Here is a 19613-nt window from a genome sequence, read left to right as displayed (position 1 = left end):
GACCCCTTGTACTAGTACCCCAGACTATAGGTCTGCGACTATATAAAGGGGCGGAGCAGCAGCTGGAAGATAACCTCTTCCACCTGTGACTCTGAACGTTCTCAGTTCTAGAACCCTCGTGCAATCGTACTCGCTCTCAAGAGGTAGTAAGCTCGTACGCTTGCTAGAGTCAGAACAGCGAACCTAGTAACCTGCGGGTGAACGAGCAGTAGCTGTAGCGGCCAAGGCCTAGCAAGGGTAGAGTGAGGACCTCACTGCTCTATCGTCTACTAGGCTTGACCACACTATAAACCCTGCTAATAGTCTGTGTGACTATTGGAGGCGTTAGGTATATTCTATACTTAAGCCTTCGTCCACGTTGTGGACTAGTACGTGTGAGAAAGCACACGTGGTTCTGAACGTTCTAGCAGGGAACGCTTCATAACACGAAGTCGTGATGTTTTGAAGTCTGCATTAATGTGTTGTATTGTGTTGTATCCTCCGCGGCCTGAATGCGTACGAAGGTTTACCGTCGTTCGGCTGGTGCAAATGAGCTGGTAGTAATGTTGTCGAATTGGAATGGTTCGCAGACCGTTAGTTTGTCCTAAGTGCAACACGTCCGCTCATGCAACGCTGTTTTCAAACATAGCGCGTGAGACAATACTTCCAGATAAGGTTCAGACGTACCTCGGGGAAGAGGGGCTAGTCCGGCCCCTGTCGCGTCTGTGGCTGAGTCGGACGCGTCAGTCACAGCCTGTCACACCGCGTCTCATTAGGATCGGAGATTGCACTCCCGCGCTCCTACAAACGTTACATCTTCTTATAATGACCGTATTTTGTGCATTTTTTGGTAAAATTTCGGCTTCCGAGTTCTATGATTCAATACGAAGATCGAGGATGCCCATAATCATGGTCCAGACGATGTTTCTTCAATATTGAAAATACGTATGTTTTTATCCCTGCCGGTGTCCCAGGGTGTCCCTGGCCCATGCCAAGCTATTCCGCAACCCAAGTTTCTCGTCTCTGTCCGAAAATTCTTTCGGCCCCTTTACCATTCTAATGAATAGGTGATGGTGAATCACCTCTCCTCGCTGAGTCCGGACGACCTGAAATCGACCGCCCGCCATCTGGATCGTTCATGCCCCAACACCCTTGCACCAAGCCCCCATCTCTGCATGGAGGCCTCTCTGCAAGACCGCAGCCGGACTGGTCAGTGCTAGTTTATCAATCTTACACGGAGCACTCATCAATACTGTTATATCAAGTGAACCGTTCTCGTATCCGGTCAAAACAAGAATTTGACATTCTGATACAGCTCCAACAAGGGATTCTCCCCGTTCCGCAAGCGAGTCTTATTCAAGTCCGCGTACGTCGACAGGAACTCCGCATGCGTGAATACGTCAGACTTGCGCTCTCCCGCCGGGATCCCACTCGCAGACAGAGCGCCATCTGTAGACGGCCTGACGTTTTTCGGGCGGTACGACGAGAAGAAGCTGTTGTCGAGCCAGAGTGGCGACGCGGTTGTCGAGAGGGGCGACCGAGGAAGCACGTTCTCCTGTGCAGCCGACAACTGGAGTGGCTGGGCGAGCACGTCCTCGTACATGTCCCGCAACTTCTCAAAGTCCGTCGGGAAAAATATGTCGAAGTATCCCTGCTTGACGAGCAACGTCGTGCACGGCACCGTCTCGTTCCGGTACCGCGTCTGCACCACGGGTGCATTCACGCCCTCGATCGTATCGGGCAGCGACGAGAAGTCGGAGAGCAGCAGTCGGTGCCGCGGGAAGTGCCGGCGGAGCGTGCGCAGGAGGGTCAACAGCCGCGTGGGGATGTACTCCGGTGGGGAGAGGTTCGGCGCGAAAGGCAGGTTGGTGTACAGCGTGCGGAACGTGGACGAGAGCTTGAGCAGGCGCGGGATGGGCGGCGCGTGCATGAGCCGCCGGCGCAGCGCGAGGAAGGACGCGATGAGCGGGTCGGTTACGCGCGTGTAGTACGTGCTGAAGTCGCCGTGCGCGTCGATCGTGATCAGGCCCTGGTACGGCTCGAGCGTGCGCAGGTCGTAGCGGATCATGTCATGCGCGAAGTTGTCCTGGAAGGAAGCACTATCTGGTAGGATTCAGCGGCGCAGGGACGGTGCACTCACGATGACCTCCATGGCGAGGAAGAAGCACGGCGAGGGCTCCAGCGTGTCCCAGCGGAAGACGCTCTTGTGCACCACGTTCACGCAGTCGTGCACGCCACACAGCTTTTTGCGCTGCAGCTGCACGAGGTTGCCGCTGATCTCGATGATGTTGTAACGCGTGCGTTCGTACACTTCGGGGTACCGCTCGCGCAGGTAGTCCAGGATGTCGAGCGCGAGCGTGCCGTTGCCTGCGCCGATCTCGTATATTATGAAATCTTCGTAAGGGAAATACTTGAGCAGGTACTCAGATACAAGGCATTGGGCGATGGCGCGGCCGTACCATGGCTTGCGACACATCAGTCGGGACGGAGAGAGCCATGAGCAGCACACTTACCTTGAACAACTCGGTTGGTGTATGCCAGATCTGCCTTCCTGGTCCCTCACCGTCGGGACCATATGCTGCGTACCGTTCGGCCACCTCCGCCTGGAAGTGTACGACGTTATCCAACTTTGAGATGTCAATAGGTTCAATGGCGGTGAAGATGTCCGCCTGCTTAGGAAAATACCCGTAATGCGGATTGTACAATGAGTCCTCTATGAAATCGCGGACGAGCATCTTGACGCGGCGCGGTGGCTCGTGACAGTGCTCGAGATCGTTCGCGGTGACGCGTTTGTATGTGACATGTTCAGCATCAGGGGCGTCGTCGAAAGATATCCGAGTGTTGTAGTTGATTTTGTCGGGTGCTTTGCGGCCGGAACGCAGGTGGGAGGAGGAGGAGAGGCGGGCGGAGAGTCTAGGACATTTGTGTAGCAGGGCCCTGGTGCCGGAGGAGGCCAGAGCGACCATGAAATGCGAGCGGTACGCTGCACAGTCCTCCGGGTTGTTGGATGCAGGCTGAGGTGAGATCGGGCGCTTCTCGATCGCGACTTTCCCTCCTGACTTGCGCTTCGGTTCGTTCTGACCTTTGCGCACGAAAGTAGATCAGCATGGAGAGCTTGGAGCGCCCGATCCGCACATGGATAGCATCGGAAAGGTCAGAGGAGATAGATACCATCGTATCTGGTACGGCCAATTCATTTATGAACGGATGTGAGATGTGACTGAAGTTGATGCTTGTATTAGAAATAAGCAATGGTAATTCTCGACTTTTGGATGTCGTAAAGGCCCTGGGGGAGTACCTCACGAGCGAGGAAGACGAAATGCGGACCAAGGGTGATTCACAAACACCATACCTCTGTTCCTGTGCGCTCATTCATCATATCTAAACGGCAGGTGTTGAACTGTTGTCTCTCGTGCTAGGACGCTGTCCACCAGAGAAACTTGGCCGGCAGTCGGGTGCGCATATCTCGCGCCGGTGCAAGTGAGATTCTTCTCTCGGCTCACGCATGCATTGCTTCAAAGTGCGCGTCCTAGTGAACTTCTACTGCGGGAAGCTTGAAGACACGGAGACAATCATTCCTGCTCTGAAGGGGCTCGTCTCCCTAACTGCCCTGCCGGATTTTACTTCCACCGATGCGGTGGAAGTGGTGAAGGCGTGAGTGGTGTTGGAGTTATTACAGAACTCTGATGAGGTAACAGATGGGCTAGACTTATACAGCATGTTAAAATGAAAGCCCTTGTACAATCTCAACGCTTCTTGGTGTTCAAGATTATTGACACACTCGTCGCAAAGCATCGGGATGGTTAGTACTTGCCACGAAAGCCAATATTAACATCGCTAACCTCATGATCGCAGCGTTGAAGAGCATGGGCAAGGAATTTCTCGCAGGTTACATCTCGCTTGCAGAGGGAGAGAAGGATCCTCGAAACCTGCTCCTAGCGTTCGCCATCAATCGCGTGCTATTGCTCGAGTTTGACATTTCCGCTCATATCGAAGTCGGTCATCCTCAGATCCCAGCCAAGATGGCGATGCTGAAACTTAAATCCAGGATCTGTTCAACATCACATTCTGCTACTTCCCAATTACATTCAGACCACCGCCGGACGATCCATATGGTATCAAAACGGACGATCTCAAAACCGCGCTTAGGTGCGTGGCCTTCTCTCTCTCCATGTGTGCTAGACGTAGATGGTCTTGCATAGCGGATGCTTAAACGCGACACCAGCTTTTGGGTCGCTAGCCATTCCTTTGTTCCTCGAAAAGCTGATGGCTGGCTCTCCGATCACAAAGGTAAGCGCTTTGCACCCCTTCTACAGCTCAAGGCATCAATTACAACAGTGATTTCGAAGAGAGACACATTACAAGCGATGGACTCATGTCTCCCTATTTATGGCCCAGCTACTGCACGAAACAACGCTCGGAAGCTCTGGAATGCGTTGAAGCTCGAGGTATGGGTGAAACGTACGCTCCTTTGTGAAGTTCCTAACGTCCCGCAGATTTTCCAACCGACAGATGGCGCAACGGAAGAAGCAGCACTGAAGACGACTCAGGTGCTAATCCAGACGATCTACTCTACCGATGAGAGTGAGAACCAATCGGACAAGGAAGACTTACAAGGTCTGGCAAAGGAGGCATGTGAAGAGTGCATTCAGATCCTTCGAGAGCCGGAGAAGAGCCAGGCAAAACCTGCGATCAAGGTCCTCTGCGCATTCATGGCGACTACTCGTTAGTACATTACATTCTCCTCGAATATGCTCCACTCTGTACTAACAAAGCTTCCCTTCACAGCTTCCGTCGCCCAGTACACCCTCTCGCGAGTGACACCGCACCTCGTCAAGCTTTTCCACGATCCTGACGAGATCGCGAACCGTGCCCCGACGCTGCGCCTGCTTTCCGACTTCATCGCGGCTGCACGGGACTCGATGCAGAAGGATTTGGAGGTCCTGCCCGAGGAGTCCGGCGTCCCGCTAGCATCGTACAAAGACGAGGTCCTGGGCGTCCTGACGGTAGGTCTCAAGACCGCGTCCACGGCGCAGCCTGCGCTGGACGGCCTGAAAGGTATGGTAACCACGCCAGGGTTGCTAACGGACGAGGAGCTGGCGTTCGCGGTGCATAACGTGAACGAGCTGTTGCAGAGCGAGGGAGAGGAGAACGATGATGTCAGGTCGGTTATCTCATGCACAAGCATCCTCCGATTATCTCATCTTGTTCTGATGCATCGTCTTCCAGAGAGTCCGCCCTCGACCTGCTCGTCGACACTTCCTCCTTCGCGCCCCGGCACGTCACAGAGACGACGCTCCCGCTCCTCTTTGCCTCCCTTCCGGACACCGCTCCTCCGCGCAAGGCACAATTCGAGCGCATCAAGTGCTGGCGCACACTCGCGTCTCTATCGAAGCTCTGCAAGCAGCCCGACCTCTTCGAGACGCTCGTCGTACGGCTGCTCACCAAGCTCGACCTCATCTGCGTGCCTGCACTTGCACCTGCAGAGGCAGAGGCAGACCCGGAGCCAAGCGCCGCGTACGCACACTCGGTGCTACGCACGCTTGCGGACGTGCTTGCGTCGAAGGTCGAACGCGGCGATACGGACGTAATTAAGTATATCGACCGACTGGTGCCGCGGGTGTTCAATCTGTTTGTGTATTCGGCGCTTGTGGCAGATGGGACGTATATGGTCGCGACGGACCCGAGGTTGGTGGCTGTTGCGGCGCAGATCGTTACGTTAGTCATGCAGACGCTGCCTGGGCAGTGAGTTGGTGTGGTTACGATTTGACAGGATGAGTGCTGATAACACTGAAGACGGCAGGAGACATTTGTAATGATACTGTTTGCAGGATATCTGCAGGGCGACGTCAAGCAGCTCGCGGAGGGTCATCAGAAAATACCGTCCGACAGACGGTTCGATCCCTTTCACGTGAGTCGCATCCAACTCGTAGGATAGAATAAATCTGACCCTGGGGGACAGGCGGACGCACCATCTGTGCAGAAGAACCTCCTCGCCCTATTTTCCGCGGCCATTATCGCAATGCGAAAGGAGGTAAGCATACCCCATCTCCCCCACATCCGTCACTTACCCAAGCAACTCTAGGTCAAGCTCCCAGTACCTTCCGAGCCTGCCTTCCTCAACACCCTCCTCCAATGGTCTGTCCAGCATGCAGACAATGCCCTGCAGCGCGATGCCATCACGCACTCACTCGCATCCATCATCAACAAGCACGCCGAAGGTGCGTCACAGACACATCGCCCACCTGGAACTCGCGTACTCATTCATGTGCATGTGCAGGCATAGAAACGTTCCTCAATGACAGGCTGGACGCATTCTGGGCGGCGCAAATCGCAGAGTCCAGCCTTCCTGCGGAAAAGCGACGCGAGGCGCTCGCGACGTGGGCATGGGTGCGTCCTCTCATGTTTCCTTCATATAAAGGGATCGACTTGAACGCCAGATAGATGACGAAGGCCCAGCTGGTGCGCGGCGATGCGCGAGCAATGGCGCACGCGGAGCGCCTGTTCACACTTTTTGGCGATGAGGCGGTGAGCTGGGATGCCGCGAGGGCGTTGGGCCGGGTCGTCAGCGCGGACAAGGTGCTCACGAAGCGGAATCATGCAGTGATCAAGGTACGTGCGGGAGCTTTCCTAAAGCTCGGCTGGTGGCTGAGGATTTCCGCAACACGCACAGATACTGTACGCTCAGAGATATTGTAATGCCGTCCTGCCGCGGATCGTAGAGGGCGCCAAGACGTCTGCAGGTAGGCCCATCGTGCCGATGGACGTCGCTAGCAAGGCTGATAGTGCGCACCATTCATATAGATCCGACGCAGCAGAACGCGTACCTCGTCGCCCTCACGTCACTCATCAAGGCCGTGCCAAGGGCGATATATGCACATCAGATGAGCATGGTGTGTCGTCCTCTTTCTTGCATGATTTCGTAGGCCATGGGCTGAACCCCGCCCTCCCGCAGCTGATGCCGCTCCTCCTGCGCGGACTCGACCTCCCCGACACGGAGATCCGCGCGAGCGTGATGGATACGCTACTCGCTGCGGCGGAGCAGAAGGACGCGGACAGCAAAGACAAGGGCAAGGTCAGCAGCGCGGACGGCGTGATCGCGGAGCACGCGTCGAGCCTCGTGGCGACGATGCTCAGGAACTGCATCGTGGTGGAGATGCCGTCGGTGGTACGTCCCTCCCCTCCCTTTCCTAGGTGTGCTGTGGCAGGTGTGCTGATGGTGTATCGGGCGAATAGCGCGTGCGCGTCGCGGCGCTGAGGTTCTTGGCGGCGATGCCGGGGACGGTGCGTTATGATGTGCTGCACCCGCACAAGGCAGGGGTGCTGCGCGAGCTGGCAAGGGCACTGGATGACCCGAAGCGCGTGGTGAGGAGGGAGGCGGTCGAGGCGAGGTGAGTGGTTTGCTCTTGGTGAATTGTGGTGGTGGGGTGGTGAGCTGATGGGTGGAGGTGCGTTGTAGGACGAATTGGTGAGTGAGGCTCTTGCTGGGTGTGAAGAGTTGTTGCTGATGCACTCTGCAGGTTCAAGTGCAGCGGTTGAGAACTGAAGATTGGAGATGAGCTGCGAAGATGGATCAGGTCAAAAGTGTATCGATAGAAAGTGCCTTGGCGCATGTATCGCAGGCTATAACCTACTAGATATGAGTATCACGGAAGCGCCACTTCCCAATTCGCACAATGCTTGCGAAGCCAAGAATATTCGTTGTATACATCACAGCGCAGGGATTACACAAGATGCAGCAACTCGACAGCAGCAGCAGTAACACAGCACAGCATATCATACAATACTTCGTACAGACGTCCAGCCCTCTTTCCACCATGTAAGGGTATAGCTATCGTACATGCACATCATGAACGGATATCGTAGACCTTTTTGCCGTAGTAGAGGATGGTGGCAGTGGAGGTGGCGGTGAGGACGGCAGGGACGGGGCCCTTGGCAACACGAGGGAGGGAGGAGAGGAGGAGGATAGCAGAGGCACCTGCAGGGCATTGTCAGCCAGGCGGAACAGGATGAAGTAGAGACATCATAACGCACCGAGCGCGTATTCCAGTCCATTGGGCGCCGCAGTACGGATCTGGTTCGCGCTGAAGAGGTAGAGAGCTCCCACACTGAAAGTTCACCAGGTCAGTTTGGAAGTCCTAGCTACGGCAGAGAAGCGGACACGCACCCGGCGCCTGCGACGAGAGAGGGGATGCTGTGCGAGCGCGCGTAGCCGGTGATGCCGCCGACGATGCAGAGGGTGCCCATGATGTACGCGGGGTAGGCAGACTGTGCAGGGAAACTTTCAGTATCTGGTCGTCGTGCGAGGTATCGTGGACAATGCCTACCATGGTGTTGACGTTGGTGGAGGCGGTGTCCGGGTGGATGTGGGCGTTGGCGACGGCGACGGTGAATTGCGCAATGATCAAGGCAGGGGCTCGGGATTGCCGCCTTAAACGTGTGGGCATGTGATCCGCCGACTAAAGAACTGATCGCGGCCGCTCCGGATGCTCGCCAACGCGCTTCGTTTTCTCACAGCGCGGTCCTTGCCATCATCCGCATTACGAACATGGACGTCCTCCCTGACAAGAACGAGGCATACGGCACCAAGGAGTATTGGTAAGCACACTCGCAGAATACTAGCTCGTATAACCAGGCGAACGCAGATTTGCGCAGGGACCGGCGATACAGCCAGTGAGGGCGTTGTTCATCACACTACAAACATGGTACAATAAAATCGCACCCAAAAGTCTGTACAAAATCCCGATTCATTATTTATCCGCGGTTTCATCTATTCTTCCACGGTTTCAACTAATTACCCGAAGATTTTTTACAGACTTTTGCGTGCGATTTTATTGTATCGTGTTTGTAGTGTCAGCGGTGTATTGTGGGCGCAAGGCGCACGTCGCTCACGCTGGGATCGCGCAAGGGAGCCCGAGAACGCGTCGTTTGACTGGTTCAAGTCCTACGCGGACGTTGCACCCATCTTCCGCGAACTCATCCACGACAAGGGCGCACGCATCCTCATGCTCGGATGCGGCAACTCCAAGCTCTCGGAGGAGGTGCGCTTCCAGCTTCCAAATGCCTTGCTTCACGTTTCTCATACAGCGATGCAGATGTACGATGACGGATATAGGAACATCGTCAACATTGACGTATGTCCTTTTCCCTTTCGCATTGTCGCTTCATTCTCATTCCCTCGCCCACTTCCCCTCCCACCTACCCAGTACTCCGGCGTTCTCATTTCCAAAATGCACCATCGCTACGCCTCCACGCGACCCGAGATGGAATGTACGCCCTTCCCTCTTCCTCCCCTCCTTTCCTACTAACCCCCACTCACCCGCAGGGCACGAAATGGACATCCGCTCCCTAACCTTCCCCTCCGCCTCATTCGACATCGCAATCGACAAGGGCACAATGGACGCCATGATGACCGCCAAAGGCGACGTCTGGGTGCGCCCCGTCTCCTTCTAGCACACGTGCGCCGCTGGCCCTAACCACAGATTAGGATCCCCCCGAAGAGGTCGTCCAAAGCTGCGACCGCGAAGTTGACGAGGTCCTCCGGTACGCCTCCATGCCCGATGCATACTCGAACTGGGCTGATAATCACCGGTGCGAACGCCAGGGTGCTCCGCCCTGGCGGGACGTTCATTTATCTCACCTTCGGCCAGCCCCACTTCCGGCGGCGCTACCTCACTCGCCCAAATACCACTCTCGAGGTGCGCGCTCTGGGCGAGGCGTTCCATTACTACCTCTACATTCTCAGGACCACCGCTTGATACCCGTTCGGAAATACAGTAGCAAACATGTAGAATGGCGTACAATAAATTAGCAGAGTTGCTCCTCGACGACCGGATGGTACCGATAAAGTCTAATGCGAGTCTGAGTCCACCTGTTTCGCCAGTGCACCCGTGTACGCAAAGTCGGCCGTGAATAGGTGCACAATGTCCGTCTTAGTCACCATCCCCGTTAGCTTTCCCGCTTTCGACAGCAGGACGTGCCGCAGGTTCTGCGTGCGCGTCAGCAGAAGGTCTAAATAGATATCCGAGGAAGACGCTTACCAGTTTCTGGAACATGCTGACCACGAGCTCGAGCGGCATCTCAGGGCGGAGTTGTAACACCGCTTCCTCGAGGAGCGTGCTCAGGTCAATGAGCTCTGTGTCCGCAGCACTGCTGTCTCCGTTTGCATTCATGCGATCTCCACGGTCATTGTAGCCCCCGCCGTCTCGCCTCCTCGGCACGAATGTGCACCGTCTCTGTACGCCCGACGCCTGGTCCTCCTCCAGAAGCGGCTCTGCGTCCCATGAGGTCAGCAATCTCTCCGTTTCCCAAAGCCAGTGAACAATACGCTTACCGATATACGCCCTCAATCTCTCCCTCGTCACATACCCCACCAGCCTCTCCCCACACACCACCGGAAACCCATGGAACCTCTCCCCTCTAACCACCTCCCCCAGCTCCCCCAACCCCAACCCAGCTTCCCCCTCGTGCAGGACGACGAGCTCTGCCGCGCCGCGCATCACGCTCGCGGCCGTCTCCCCACGGTCCCTGAACTCCGCGAGCGGTGGCACCCAGGGATACGCATGCAGCTCGATCCAGCGCGCAAAGATGCCCTCCTTCCCGCCTGCATAGTCCGCGACCCACTTTGACACCAGCACGGCGAGCATGATCGGGAGGACGTGCGAGAGCGCACCGGTGAGCTGTGAATTGCGACTTCAGCGTCGAGACTGACAAGAGGAAAGAAGCGGTGACTCGCCTCAAAGAGGATGACAACGAGCGAGACTGATATGGTATATGAGCCATCGCCAGGGAGGAGTATCAGACTGCTTACCAGTCATTCGCGTGACGCCACCCAGCATTGCCGATGCGCCGATCACAGCATAGAACCCCGGCGAGACACATCTTACCGTCGGCTCCGGCGAGCACGACGAGAATATCCACGCGCCCGGATACGCGCGGTGCAGACCCTGCCTGTCATTCGAGCGTCGAGTCAAGAATCAGCCGACTCGCGCGAACGGTAAGAGAGACGTACGTGATGAGCCCTACAGCGCGCCCGAGGCAAGCGCCGATCGCGATGGTGGGGAGGAAGATACCCGCAGGGATCTAGGAAATGGTCAGATATTTGCCTCGGATGATGGTAAAGTGACGCACCATCATGCCGAATGTCCAAGCGGTGAGGGCGATCTTCGTCATTGCGGTGAGGATCAGGAGGAACACATTCGCCCAGATCGCCGTCGCGCTGTAGAGAACGATGAACGTTACATGAGTTCAAGAGAGTACATAGATGGCTCTAATAACCAACGTACTTGCACAGCCCATGGAAGTCGCCCTTTGCCGGATCACATTCCGTGAAGAGATTCGCGACGAGCTCTGAGGTCTGGACGCGCAGAAAGACTACCTGTGGTCGATGAGGCCAAGAAAAATGGGGGAAAGCATGTGGAGGACATACCAAATAACTGACAGCAGCGGTGATCGCGCTAAACCCCACGACCTCAAGCGTCGGCCAGTTATTCAGGATGCTATTCCGCCGATACACCGCTGCGGCCGCGTTCAGCTTGATAAGGAGCGATCCCAGCAAACCCTTGTCATCCCCAGTCAGCATCAACGCCACTTCCCACACAAGTCGATAACAACAACACTGACTCCAATCACCGCCAGCAGCATCCACGGCACGAGCTCAAACGCCCTCCATACCGTCGTCGCCTCGGAGATCTGCACCTGAAACAGCACGAGCTTCGCGGTCCCGAACGGGTCCACGTACTGCAGCGCCATCGCCGCAATCACGGACGTCACGAACCCGCGCCACATCACGTCCGTCCCGCTCGCGAACGTGTCGAGCTCCTCCAGCCCGAAGAGCACCCCGCCGAGCGGGCTCCCGAAGGCGACTGAGACACCGGCTACTGCTGCTGCGGCGAGCATCTTGCGTTTGCGGGCTGTCCGGAGAAGGGCATCAGTGGGGATGGGGCGCGAGTGGGGATGGGGCGTGAGTGGATGAAAGAGGTACCTTCGTTGCCGTAGACGTTTCGGGACATCTTGGAAAGAAGGAATGCCATGCAGCAGGATACATGGACTAGCGGGCCCTGAGGGTAAATATAAGGAGCAGGTCTAGTGAGACTTTCTGGTAAGTACGTACTTCTTTGCCGAGCGACAGACCGGATGCGACTGCGAGTGCCAGGCCCAGCGCTTTGATGAGCAGTGTCCATGAGCTGAGGAACGAGTCCAGCACATAGCCGCTCAAAATCTAGGAGGTCTTGAACTTAGCCAGTGTTAATCCCATAGAATATGCCTTACGCACGGCTTTGATTTCTGGGACTAAAGGGCGTGGTTGCTCGTCAGAATACATGTGAACGGGTGGCACATGGATGCTCACTTCCAGTGTGGAACGCGCTTTGCGTACTCTCAGTAATCGGGAAGATAAGAGATGGGGATGTAGTACTTACTATGGCGCGTATGTCTTCACCAGAACAGCAGCGCTTCCTGCGAACGCCACCTAGACGGGCTGCATCAACGGTCGGTATTGGCGAACATACATAAGATCACTCTGCCGCTTACTGCAAGTCCCGTGTATATGAACGACTGGAGGATCGATTGTCCGAGTATGCTCCTGACGTGCAGATACTCACTCCAGGTCTGCCATTCGGTACAGACCTCTCCAGCTTTGAACAAAACTCTCAGTTGCACTCGATAGCAATAGAAGGATATAAAGCGTACGGTCGAGCCCACTACAACACAGTACTTGGTTGTAGAAGAGGTCATACGTGCAACGGCCTTCTCTGAGGTCGCTCAACCTACATATAGCCACCGGGTCAAGAGATGTATTCACACTCAGCACACAACACGCAACGTACCACCGCACCAGCACGTCCAGCCACGCACCCGCGACGCCGATACCGAGACCCGTAAGGATGATGACGAGCCACATGCTGCACGAGTCCACCACGCGCGCACGCAGGCCGCGGAACCCTCGCTGGGTGGCCAGCTCGCGCTTGCGCTTGCGCTCTGCAGCCTCTTCGCGCAGCCAGTCGATCGTCGTGCCGTCTTCGTATTTGCGCGTGCGGATGTACGGGGAAGCGCGTGAGGAGGAGTCCGGGAGCAGCTCGAATTGCTCGGCATCTTCAATGTCGGTGGCGGTGGGTTGGTCGTGCCCGTTTGCGTGCTTGAACCAGGAGAGCGGGCCTCTGAGTGGTGGTATGTATTGGAACGATGTTTGTGTTGGATAATAGCACTCACGGCATGATAGCTTGTGCGCTCAACTCGACGAACGAGACCAGCGAGAGCAGGAGAGCAAGCACGGAATTAAGTTGAGCGGGAGGACCGTTAGCGCCGGGCCACAACACGCGGCAAGGAGCCCGGTTCAGTTCAAGCTCGATTATAGGAGCGCCTTACGAACCGGTTCGGGTTACCGAGCCCGTCGGCTATGCTCCCGCGACGGGCTATGCTCCCGGGCACTAGGTCGCTTGGCCATCTGGGGATTACAAGCTAACGCCATGTCCTCAATCGACATCGCATATAATCTCTCCCTCTTTATTCTCCCTCATCCACCCACATGTTAGCATTCAGCGCACCTCGAGCGCAGTCCTCGCTCGTCGTCAAGACCGCCGCAAGCATCCGCCCGGGCGATCGCCTCATCCTCGGGCGCACGGCCTCCCTCATTCTGCCCCGCCTCTATCTCGCGAACCTCTTTACTGCGCAGGACGAGGAGCAGCTCGTCGCGCTCGGCATCACGCACGTCGTGTCCGTCATGGAGCAGCCGCCGAAGCTCCCAAAGTCCATGCCCCAGCTCCGCACACTGTATGTGCCCGTCGCGGATGCGGCGAATGCGAATCTGCTCAAGTACATGGACGAAACGACCGAGTTCATAAAGGATGCGCTCACTGAGAATGAGCAGAATCGGGTGTTGGTGCGTCGTGTGATCTTTGTTGTTTCGAGGGCTCGCTCAATGCGTGACGCTAGGTCCATTGCTTGGTGGGCATGTCTCGCTCTGCAACCGTCGTCTGTGCGTATCTCCTCGCAACGACGCCGATGAATCCGGAAGAAGCCGTTGGGTTCGTCGTCTCAAGGCGTTGCATTGTCTCTCCGAACGCTGGTTTCCGGCGGCAACTGGAGAAGTACTACGCCAGGCTGCATCCAAAGCCTCCAAAAGATGAACCGCAGTTGAGCAGAGGAATCCTTCATCGGATTCGGCTATGGAGAAGAGCTGCTGCGTCGCGCAAGAAGATCACTGATGATCTACGGATTCCAAACGCGTCGTCAGAGATACTCGCTTGAAGGTATCTTTGCTCGGGACGCTGCTCAGGTTTACTTGGTGTGACCGCTGGTTGGACTTTTCTGGACATTGTACGATCTCTCGCGGCACTTTCATACTTGATATTGCTATATCTGTTGCGCTAATTGTGCATGATTCCGTAGCAGTCTGGTCGCGCATGTATTCCTACTCTACTTCTTATTATAGGTCCCTCTGGTAATGTACCGATATACTTTCCTTCGTTGATGGAGAATGTTCATTCAATTACGTGCGGAGCTCAGAGTGGTGAGCCACGATGGCGGAACCAGGTGGACAGAATTTTCCTTATCTCGTGCTGATGTTGAGATGGCGGGGTCCTCAAAGCCAAGAGAGTGACTCACGCACGTTGGTCTGCGAACCGGTGTGCTTGTTGACGAATTTAATGCCGGGAGTGAACCGGCACTACTCAACCAGTGGTAGATCATTTCAGATGCAGAAATGTATTCGGCAATTAGCCTTAGAGGTAGCAGCAATCGAAACAAACCATCGCTGCGGTGTAAACTATGATACAGCATATTGCATCTGCCATCGCAATGGATCCTGTCACTGCTCCATTGCATACTATCATCCCAGCAATCAAGCAGGGAAATGCCAGCGTTGCCGCCTGGTGGCAACACGTGCCTAATATGTGCCAAACGTTGGTATGTGGGGTTAGGGTTAGGGGAGTGCAAGAACCAAAAAAAATGGCCCGCCCAGCCCGAGGGCCGAAGCGGGACAGGGAAATATTGAGACGGTGCATGAGCCGAAGCCCATACAAACCGCAGGTTCCCCCTGAGGACAGGGTCGCCGTGCTATGAGTGGCCCCCACGGCCCACACTCCTAGGTAGATGAAGGGGGATGTGCCATCAAGGTAAGTATGAGGTGTTCGAACGTTGCGCTCTTGCTTATAAGGGGATCAGGGCTTGCGCACGGACCATCTTGGCTTAGGGCCGGCAACCGCCAGTGCTGATGGGCGCTTAGACACTCAATGAGGCCACGTGACTAAGCGCGGTCATGGGCGTCTAGTTGTGCACAGTCCGGGCAGAGCTGTACTAGGCCGAGCTCACTCGCCGCCGATCTCGTAAAGGTACTCGGATCGTTACTCTCGCAATCTGGAGGCCACATAGGCTCACATCCTCGTGGCTTTGACGACGTTTGCTGGAAGTGGTGCTCGCGGTCTTAAGATTTCTGCTTGTGCTCAAAGAAGTAACATTGTGCTCAAACCTCTTTGGATCTCCATAACCCCTCCAAAGCTGTAGACCTAAAGGTGATGTGTCTTGACTGCTACTTGACCCATTAGTGGAACTCGCGTCTGGGGCGGGAATGCTGATGCGCAGCCATTACATGTTAGGTACCGTATGTCATACTCTGACTATGGCGCGTCAGTATACGATGCTACCGAGTCCCGTCCGGACAAAGCGCTCGTAGTCAAGTGTACGTACGATGAAGCCCTCAGGAAGATCACTTTCAACTCTACGCGCACATGCACCTACGAACTACTGAGACAAAGGGTGAGTGGCGCGCTCGATCATGCCGGATGAGTGCGCTGATCAAAGTCTAGGTAGAGCAATGCTTTTCCCTGTTTGCGATCCCGTTTGCCATTACGTACACCGACGATGATGGCGAAGTAACAGACATCGCGACAGATTCGGATTTGACGGAAGCCATTCGCTATGTCTATCCCGTGCACGACGACCCTCCTGTGTCATCCTCCTCATCCATCTTGTCCGGCCGCAGCCTCATAAGAGGGAAGATCACGCTGCGCGTGCGCATCACAGTGGAATATGATGGCCCGAGTCTATCAGACACCTCTTCACTAGTCAGTCTCGACGAATACAGTAATCGCAATGGTAGCGAGTTGTCGCTCAACCTCGAGTCGCATCCTCCAGAGGAGGTGGAGGACGACTCTGTCACCGTCAGCTCGAAGGACATGGGGTCAAAGTACGATGTATTCCGTGCGCGCGGCCCAAAGACTGTGGTCTCTGCTCCAAGCCGCGAACCTTTGCTCACAAAGTCACCACCGCAGTCTACCAATGGGGATGGATGGGAGCTTGGGACGGTGTCCAGCATTCCGCAAACATTAGATTCGGACGTTCTGGGTCATTCTTCCTATTCACAAGCACCGGTACCAGTTGTCGAAGATCCGTTCAGAGACGAGCAGGCTGCGCTGGAACCATCCGCGGTCTTTGAGCGCCTCAAGCTGGAAGAAGACCTCCACAGCAAGCAGCCCGGCTCGAGCTATGGCTCGTCGACGCTCCATTCCGAACGCGGTGCGGCGTGGCTCCGCGACCAGAACGCGCGCACGATGAAGTCAATGCTAGGCGACTTGCCGTCGCCCTCGGAAAAGTCGTATGAGCCGTCAACGAACACGCTCGACGAGATGGCCTCGGTGCTCAGCGGCGAGCTGGCGCTGCAACAGGACTCGAGCGGCAAGTACTACTTCGCATATACTGCGGGCAGCTCCTATGCAGCGTCGCAGAGCGACGGTGCCTCCGACATAAACCATTCTAGCATTGCTGCTAATCCTTCACGGAGCCGGCCGACGTCCATGGAGGTCGGTCATCAGGAGTTCCAAGAGGAGAAGGCCGATCCGGGCCCAAGTAACAGCGCTGACCTGCACCGTTCTTCATCGGCCTCGTCTTCCTCCGCGAACGCCTCGTCCTCGCGCGACTCAATCGCCGAAGACTTCCCAGCAAATTATATCCACCCAGACGTGCCGCCCGAGGTGTTGCAATACATCACAGCTATCCCGCCCGCACCGCCACAGAACCCGCCTCACTGCTCCCAGTGCGGCGTCGTGCTCGACACGATCCGGTACGTCTGTTCGACGTGTGGCGAGAAGCAGCCGAAGCCTTCGGTGGAGGCTCGCACTGAAGAGGATGTGCGATCCAAGTCCAGTGGAAGTAAGGGCAAGGACAGAGCGTCACCGTTCGATCTCGAGAATGGACATGGCACTGAGCACGACTGGCACCTTTTCCCTCCCTCCTCAGCATCACATAAGCACACTCCAAGTCCCTCACCATCCACATCCGACTGGTCCCTCCTATCTTCCTCCGCCATCCCCATGAACACCCTCTCACAGTCCACCCTCTCCGCGAGATCACTACCAAAGACACCTCCTCCCCTACCCGCGCGGCCCAGCGCACTCTCCACCTCCTTCTCGTCCTCCACCATGATAAGCGCGACGAACGGCGCGCCCGCGAGCTCTAGCGCGGGCTACGAGCTATGCTGGCAATGTCTCCCGACCGCGGGCGTGACGCACGCGCTTGAGATGAGCGTCGCGCCGGGGATGTCGCCGGGCCTCTCGCAGTGGCCCATGACGCCCGAGGCTACGCAGCGCGCGATGTCCCAGTGGAGGCGGTCGGCGCCGACCCAGAAGGGCCAGCTGAGGCATGCGTATGTCGAGAAGAGCTGGGGCCACAAGGGCTGGCAGGATGTCGGTATGTGATCAGCATTGTCACTATTGAGCTGCGATGTTGATAGTCATCTTTTAGAGCAAGATGAGCATTCGACATGCTCGTGTTCGACGTGCGGGACTGCGATCGTGAACCATCGTTACAAGTGCGCATCGTGCGAGAATTTCAATTTGTGCAAGGCGTGCTACAGGTATGGTTATACGTGCTGCAGTACTAGTCTCTGTTGATATGCGTGGGGTATATAGCCAGGTGCACGAGATCCACCCGTCACACGCATTCCTTGTGGTTCCGGACAAGAACGTGAGATTGAGGGCAGGTTCAGCGTCAACCATCGCGCCTATGATGCCCACAATGGAAGGAGAGCGTTGTGAGTGCTTCGCCGAGTACTTCATGCGAAGCGTCTAACAAAATGTCTGTTACGACAGCGTTGAAGCATCCTGGAGTAAAATGCATGCAGTACGTGATATCTACCTCTTGTCTCAGATAACATTACATAACGCTGACTTGTTGCACATCTCAGTTGCATGCAGGACATCGTCGGCGCGCGTTTCCACTGCGCGATCTGCGACTCGGTAGATATATGCTCGAACTGCGAATCTGCGGGACTCCCCGGCAACCTCGACTCGTCCGATGGTGGACACAACTCGTCGCATATCATGATCAAGGTATGCCATCTGCTTCCGCATCTCCTAAACCACAATGCTCACTACCACAGATCCCATACCCTCTGCCAACCGCCGAGCTGCAATCTGCCAGCCAGAGAGCGAAGAGTCTTTGGAGTGGACGAGATGCCGCTACGGGTCAACGCGTCAAGTCCCGGCGGAACTCACTTATGTCGGCATACGACCGCACGGTCATCGGGACCGGCTGTCGGAGCGGAGGATCCTCCCTGGACAATGCGTCGATGGCACCGGAGACGGAGGACCATGGGGTGCGCTGCGATGCGTGCGATAAGGTGCGTATGCACTGACGATCTATACGTGTGTGCCTGCTCACGAATGCGACAGCGTATCATCGGTGTGCGATATCAGTGCGCGACGTGCGTTTCCGTACCGAAGCCGTTCAACCTGGTGCGTCCGAGGGAATTCTTCTCCTGGATTCATCGCTTATATCCTACGCAGTGTGCGACATGCGAGACACGCTCATATCTCCTGCATGACCCGATGCACGTCTTTTTCCAGATTCCTCGGCCGGTCGACAGGCCGCTGCAGGTCGAGTACCCACTGGTGCCCCGGATGTACGTGCATGGAACACAGAGTTTCCCGAGAGTATTGAATCTTACGGCCATATCAGATACAAGATCCCTGCGGGGCCACCCGATGGGTCGTTCGATCCGGACCATCCAAGAGGTGAGTCTCCACAGCATTTGCAAAGTAAAGTGGAACATTGATCAGACTGGGGCATAACAGAGTACCTCAAACACCTACTGCATTCGACAGCGGTATGCGACCGGTGTATGACGAAGATCAACGGGGAGTGGTTCCGGTGCGGGTACTGCTCGCTCGACCTGTGCGAGGTGTGCCACACGGTAGACACGCACAACGATAATCATGTGTTTGTCATATTCAAGTCCCCGGTGCGTTTCCTCTCCCGCCCTCTCTTGGCTTCGTTACATTTGATGCTGACGGACGGACGACGATGTGATAGATTGATATCGGCTTGTTCAAGTACGTGGGCTTTTCTTTTTGCTTGCGGTCTAGCGCGATACTGATGGCGGTATGTCCGCGCGCAGGCGATTTTCTGACATTAACGAACCACAGCCAATCATTCCCTATCCGATATACCATATCTTATAGAATTCTGGATCACGTTCTAGTAGTGCACATTAGACTGTATTACTTATCTATTCTTACTGTCATGTTATCGTGTAGTAAACAACTTCTTCTACTGGACGATGATGTGAGTGTCGCGGCCTGAATGATAGCAGGCGCAGCAGACCGATTCCGTCCATAAGATCAGGGCCTTGCAGCAGACGC

General features: G+C 55.9%; 8 protein-coding genes across 8 annotated transcripts; 4 read left to right on the top strand and 4 right to left on the bottom strand.

Annotated features, from left to right (window-relative positions):
- Positions 1-819: 819 nt before the first annotated feature.
- LAESUDRAFT_725184 (DUF185-domain-containing protein) lies at positions 820-3114 on the bottom strand. The gene is made up of 4 exons (XM_040908770.1): positions 3080-3114; positions 2493-2998; positions 2120-2443; positions 820-2065 (listed from the first exon to the last, which is right to left on the bottom strand). The coding sequence occupies exons 2-4, from the start codon at positions 2943-2945 to the stop codon at positions 1265-1267; spliced, it is 1578 nt and encodes a 525-aa protein (XP_040765016.1). The 5' UTR covers positions 2946-2998; positions 3080-3114; the 3' UTR covers positions 820-1264.
- LAESUDRAFT_699119 (ARM repeat-containing protein) lies at positions 2854-7654 on the top strand. Its single transcript, XM_040906374.1, has 24 exons — positions 2854-2998; positions 3080-3161; positions 3222-3311; positions 3372-3434; positions 3501-3633; positions 3687-3781; positions 3835-3974; positions 4028-4128; positions 4182-4269; positions 4329-4427; positions 4476-4704; positions 4768-5143; positions 5209-5724; positions 5776-5890; positions 5942-6013; positions 6065-6200; positions 6260-6369; positions 6424-6591; positions 6653-6722; positions 6784-6872; positions 6935-7147; positions 7216-7370; positions 7439-7447; positions 7500-7654. The coding sequence occupies exons 1-24, from the start codon at positions 2987-2989 to the stop codon at positions 7516-7518; spliced, it is 3180 nt and encodes a 1059-aa protein (XP_040765015.1). The 5' UTR covers positions 2854-2986; the 3' UTR covers positions 7519-7654.
- On the bottom strand, positions 7615-8354 carry LAESUDRAFT_678266 (uncharacterized protein). Its single transcript, XM_040905679.1, has 4 exons — positions 8307-8354; positions 8147-8247; positions 8014-8087; positions 7615-7957 (listed from the first exon to the last, which is right to left on the bottom strand). The coding sequence occupies exons 1-4, from the start codon at positions 8307-8309 to the stop codon at positions 7827-7829; spliced, it is 309 nt and encodes a 102-aa protein (XP_040765014.1). The 5' UTR covers positions 8310-8354; the 3' UTR covers positions 7615-7826.
- On the top strand, positions 8308-9737 carry LAESUDRAFT_736526 (S-adenosyl-L-methionine-dependent methyltransferase; the record flags this gene model as incomplete). Its single annotated transcript, XM_040910696.1, has 9 exons — positions 8308-8331; positions 8549-8577; positions 8635-8652; positions 8888-9020; positions 9075-9113; positions 9186-9249; positions 9305-9411; positions 9467-9522; positions 9584-9737. The coding sequence occupies 9 exons, from the start codon at positions 8308-8310 to the stop codon at positions 9735-9737; spliced, it is 624 nt and encodes a 207-aa protein (XP_040765013.1).
- Positions 9738-9850: 113 nt separating this feature from the next.
- LAESUDRAFT_678262 (Cl-channel protein) lies at positions 9851-13264 on the bottom strand (the record flags this gene model as incomplete). Its single annotated transcript, XM_040905678.1, has 19 exons — positions 13189-13264; positions 12807-13136; positions 12670-12746; positions 12511-12614; positions 12399-12448; positions 12329-12345; positions 12254-12270; positions 12092-12199; positions 11963-12038; positions 11602-11891; positions 11408-11539; positions 11265-11356; positions 11110-11197; positions 10991-11061; positions 10790-10929; positions 10691-10740; positions 10313-10658; positions 10020-10252; positions 9851-9967 (listed from the first exon to the last, which is right to left on the bottom strand). Coding segments are annotated over exons 1-19 (2343 nt in total), but the record flags the coding sequence as incomplete, so codon positions are not given.
- A 159-nt stretch (positions 13265-13423) lies between these two features.
- On the top strand, positions 13424-14479 carry LAESUDRAFT_725181 (phosphatases II). Its single transcript, XM_040908769.1, has 2 exons — positions 13424-13858; positions 13912-14479. The coding sequence occupies exons 1-2, from the start codon at positions 13505-13507 to the stop codon at positions 14224-14226; spliced, it is 669 nt and encodes a 222-aa protein (XP_040765011.1). The 5' UTR covers positions 13424-13504; the 3' UTR covers positions 14227-14479.
- Positions 14480-14918: 439 nt separating this feature from the next.
- Positions 14919-15107, bottom strand: LAESUDRAFT_613668 (uncharacterized protein; the record flags this gene model as incomplete). Its single annotated transcript, XM_040903186.1, has 1 exon — positions 14919-15107. A coding segment is annotated over one exon (189 nt), but the record flags the coding sequence as incomplete, so codon positions are not given.
- Positions 15108-15281: 174 nt separating this feature from the next.
- LAESUDRAFT_743006 (uncharacterized protein) lies at positions 15282-19458 on the top strand. The gene is made up of 13 exons (XM_040911229.1): positions 15282-15488; positions 15573-15732; positions 15783-17661; positions 17716-17827; positions 17883-18004; positions 18063-18093; positions 18158-18302; positions 18353-18592; positions 18645-18707; positions 18759-18874; positions 18931-18986; positions 19047-19213; positions 19338-19458. The coding sequence occupies exons 2-13, from the start codon at positions 15580-15582 to the stop codon at positions 19431-19433; spliced, it is 3180 nt and encodes a 1059-aa protein (XP_040765009.1). The 5' UTR covers positions 15282-15488; positions 15573-15579; the 3' UTR covers positions 19434-19458.
- Positions 19459-19613: the final 155 nt, after the last annotated feature.

The sequence above is a fragment of the Laetiporus sulphureus genome (genome assembly GCF_001632365.1).
Source record: "Laetiporus sulphureus 93-53 unplaced genomic scaffold LAESUscaffold_16, whole genome shotgun sequence".
NCBI lineage: Eukaryota > Fungi > Basidiomycota > Agaricomycetes > Polyporales > Laetiporaceae > Laetiporus > Laetiporus sulphureus.
The sequence above is the reverse complement of the archived record's forward strand: the minus strand, read 5'-3'. Positions and strand labels throughout refer to the sequence as shown.

Coding starts and splice junctions, on each gene's coding strand:
- LAESUDRAFT_743006 (XM_040911229.1), top strand. CDS start 15,580: ATGTCATACTCTGACTATGGCGCGTCAGTATACGATGCTACCGAGTCC. Junction 18,593..18,644: donor GCTGCGATGCGTGCGATAAG/GTGCGTATGCAC, acceptor CGAATGCGACAG/CGTATCATCGGTGTGCGATA. Junction 18,708..18,758: donor TACCGAAGCCGTTCAACCTG/GTGCGTCCGAGG, acceptor TATCCTACGCAG/TGTGCGACATGCGAGACACG.
- LAESUDRAFT_678266 (XM_040905679.1), bottom strand. Junction 8,088..8,146: donor TCTCTCGTCGCAGGCGCCGG/GTGCGTGTCCGC, acceptor GTGAACTTTCAG/TGTGGGAGCTCTCTACCTCT. Junction 7,958..8,013: donor TGGACTGGAATACGCGCTCG/GTGCGTTATGAT, acceptor AATGCCCTGCAG/GTGCCTCTGCTATCCTCCTC.
- LAESUDRAFT_699119 (XM_040906374.1), top strand. Junction 5,725..5,775: donor ATGCAGACGCTGCCTGGGCA/GTGAGTTGGTGT, acceptor ATAACACTGAAG/ACGGCAGGAGACATTTGTAA. Junction 6,014..6,064: donor TTATCGCAATGCGAAAGGAG/GTAAGCATACCC, acceptor AAGCAACTCTAG/GTCAAGCTCCCAGTACCTTC.
- LAESUDRAFT_725181 (XM_040908769.1), top strand. CDS start 13,505: ATGTTAGCATTCAGCGCACCTCGAGCGCAGTCCTCGCTCGTCGTCAAG. Junction 13,859..13,911: donor ATGAGCAGAATCGGGTGTTG/GTGCGTCGTGTG, acceptor GCGTGACGCTAG/GTCCATTGCTTGGTGGGCAT.
- LAESUDRAFT_725184 (XM_040908770.1), bottom strand. CDS start 2,945: ATGGTCGCTCTGGCCTCCTCCGGCACCAGGGCCCTGCTACACAAATGT. Junction 2,444..2,492: donor CACCAACCGAGTTGTTCAAG/GTAAGTGTGCTG, acceptor ATGTGTCGCAAG/CCATGGTACGGCCGCGCCAT. Junction 2,066..2,119: donor TCCTCGCCATGGAGGTCATC/GTGAGTGCACCG, acceptor GCTTCCTTCCAG/GACAACTTCGCGCATGACAT.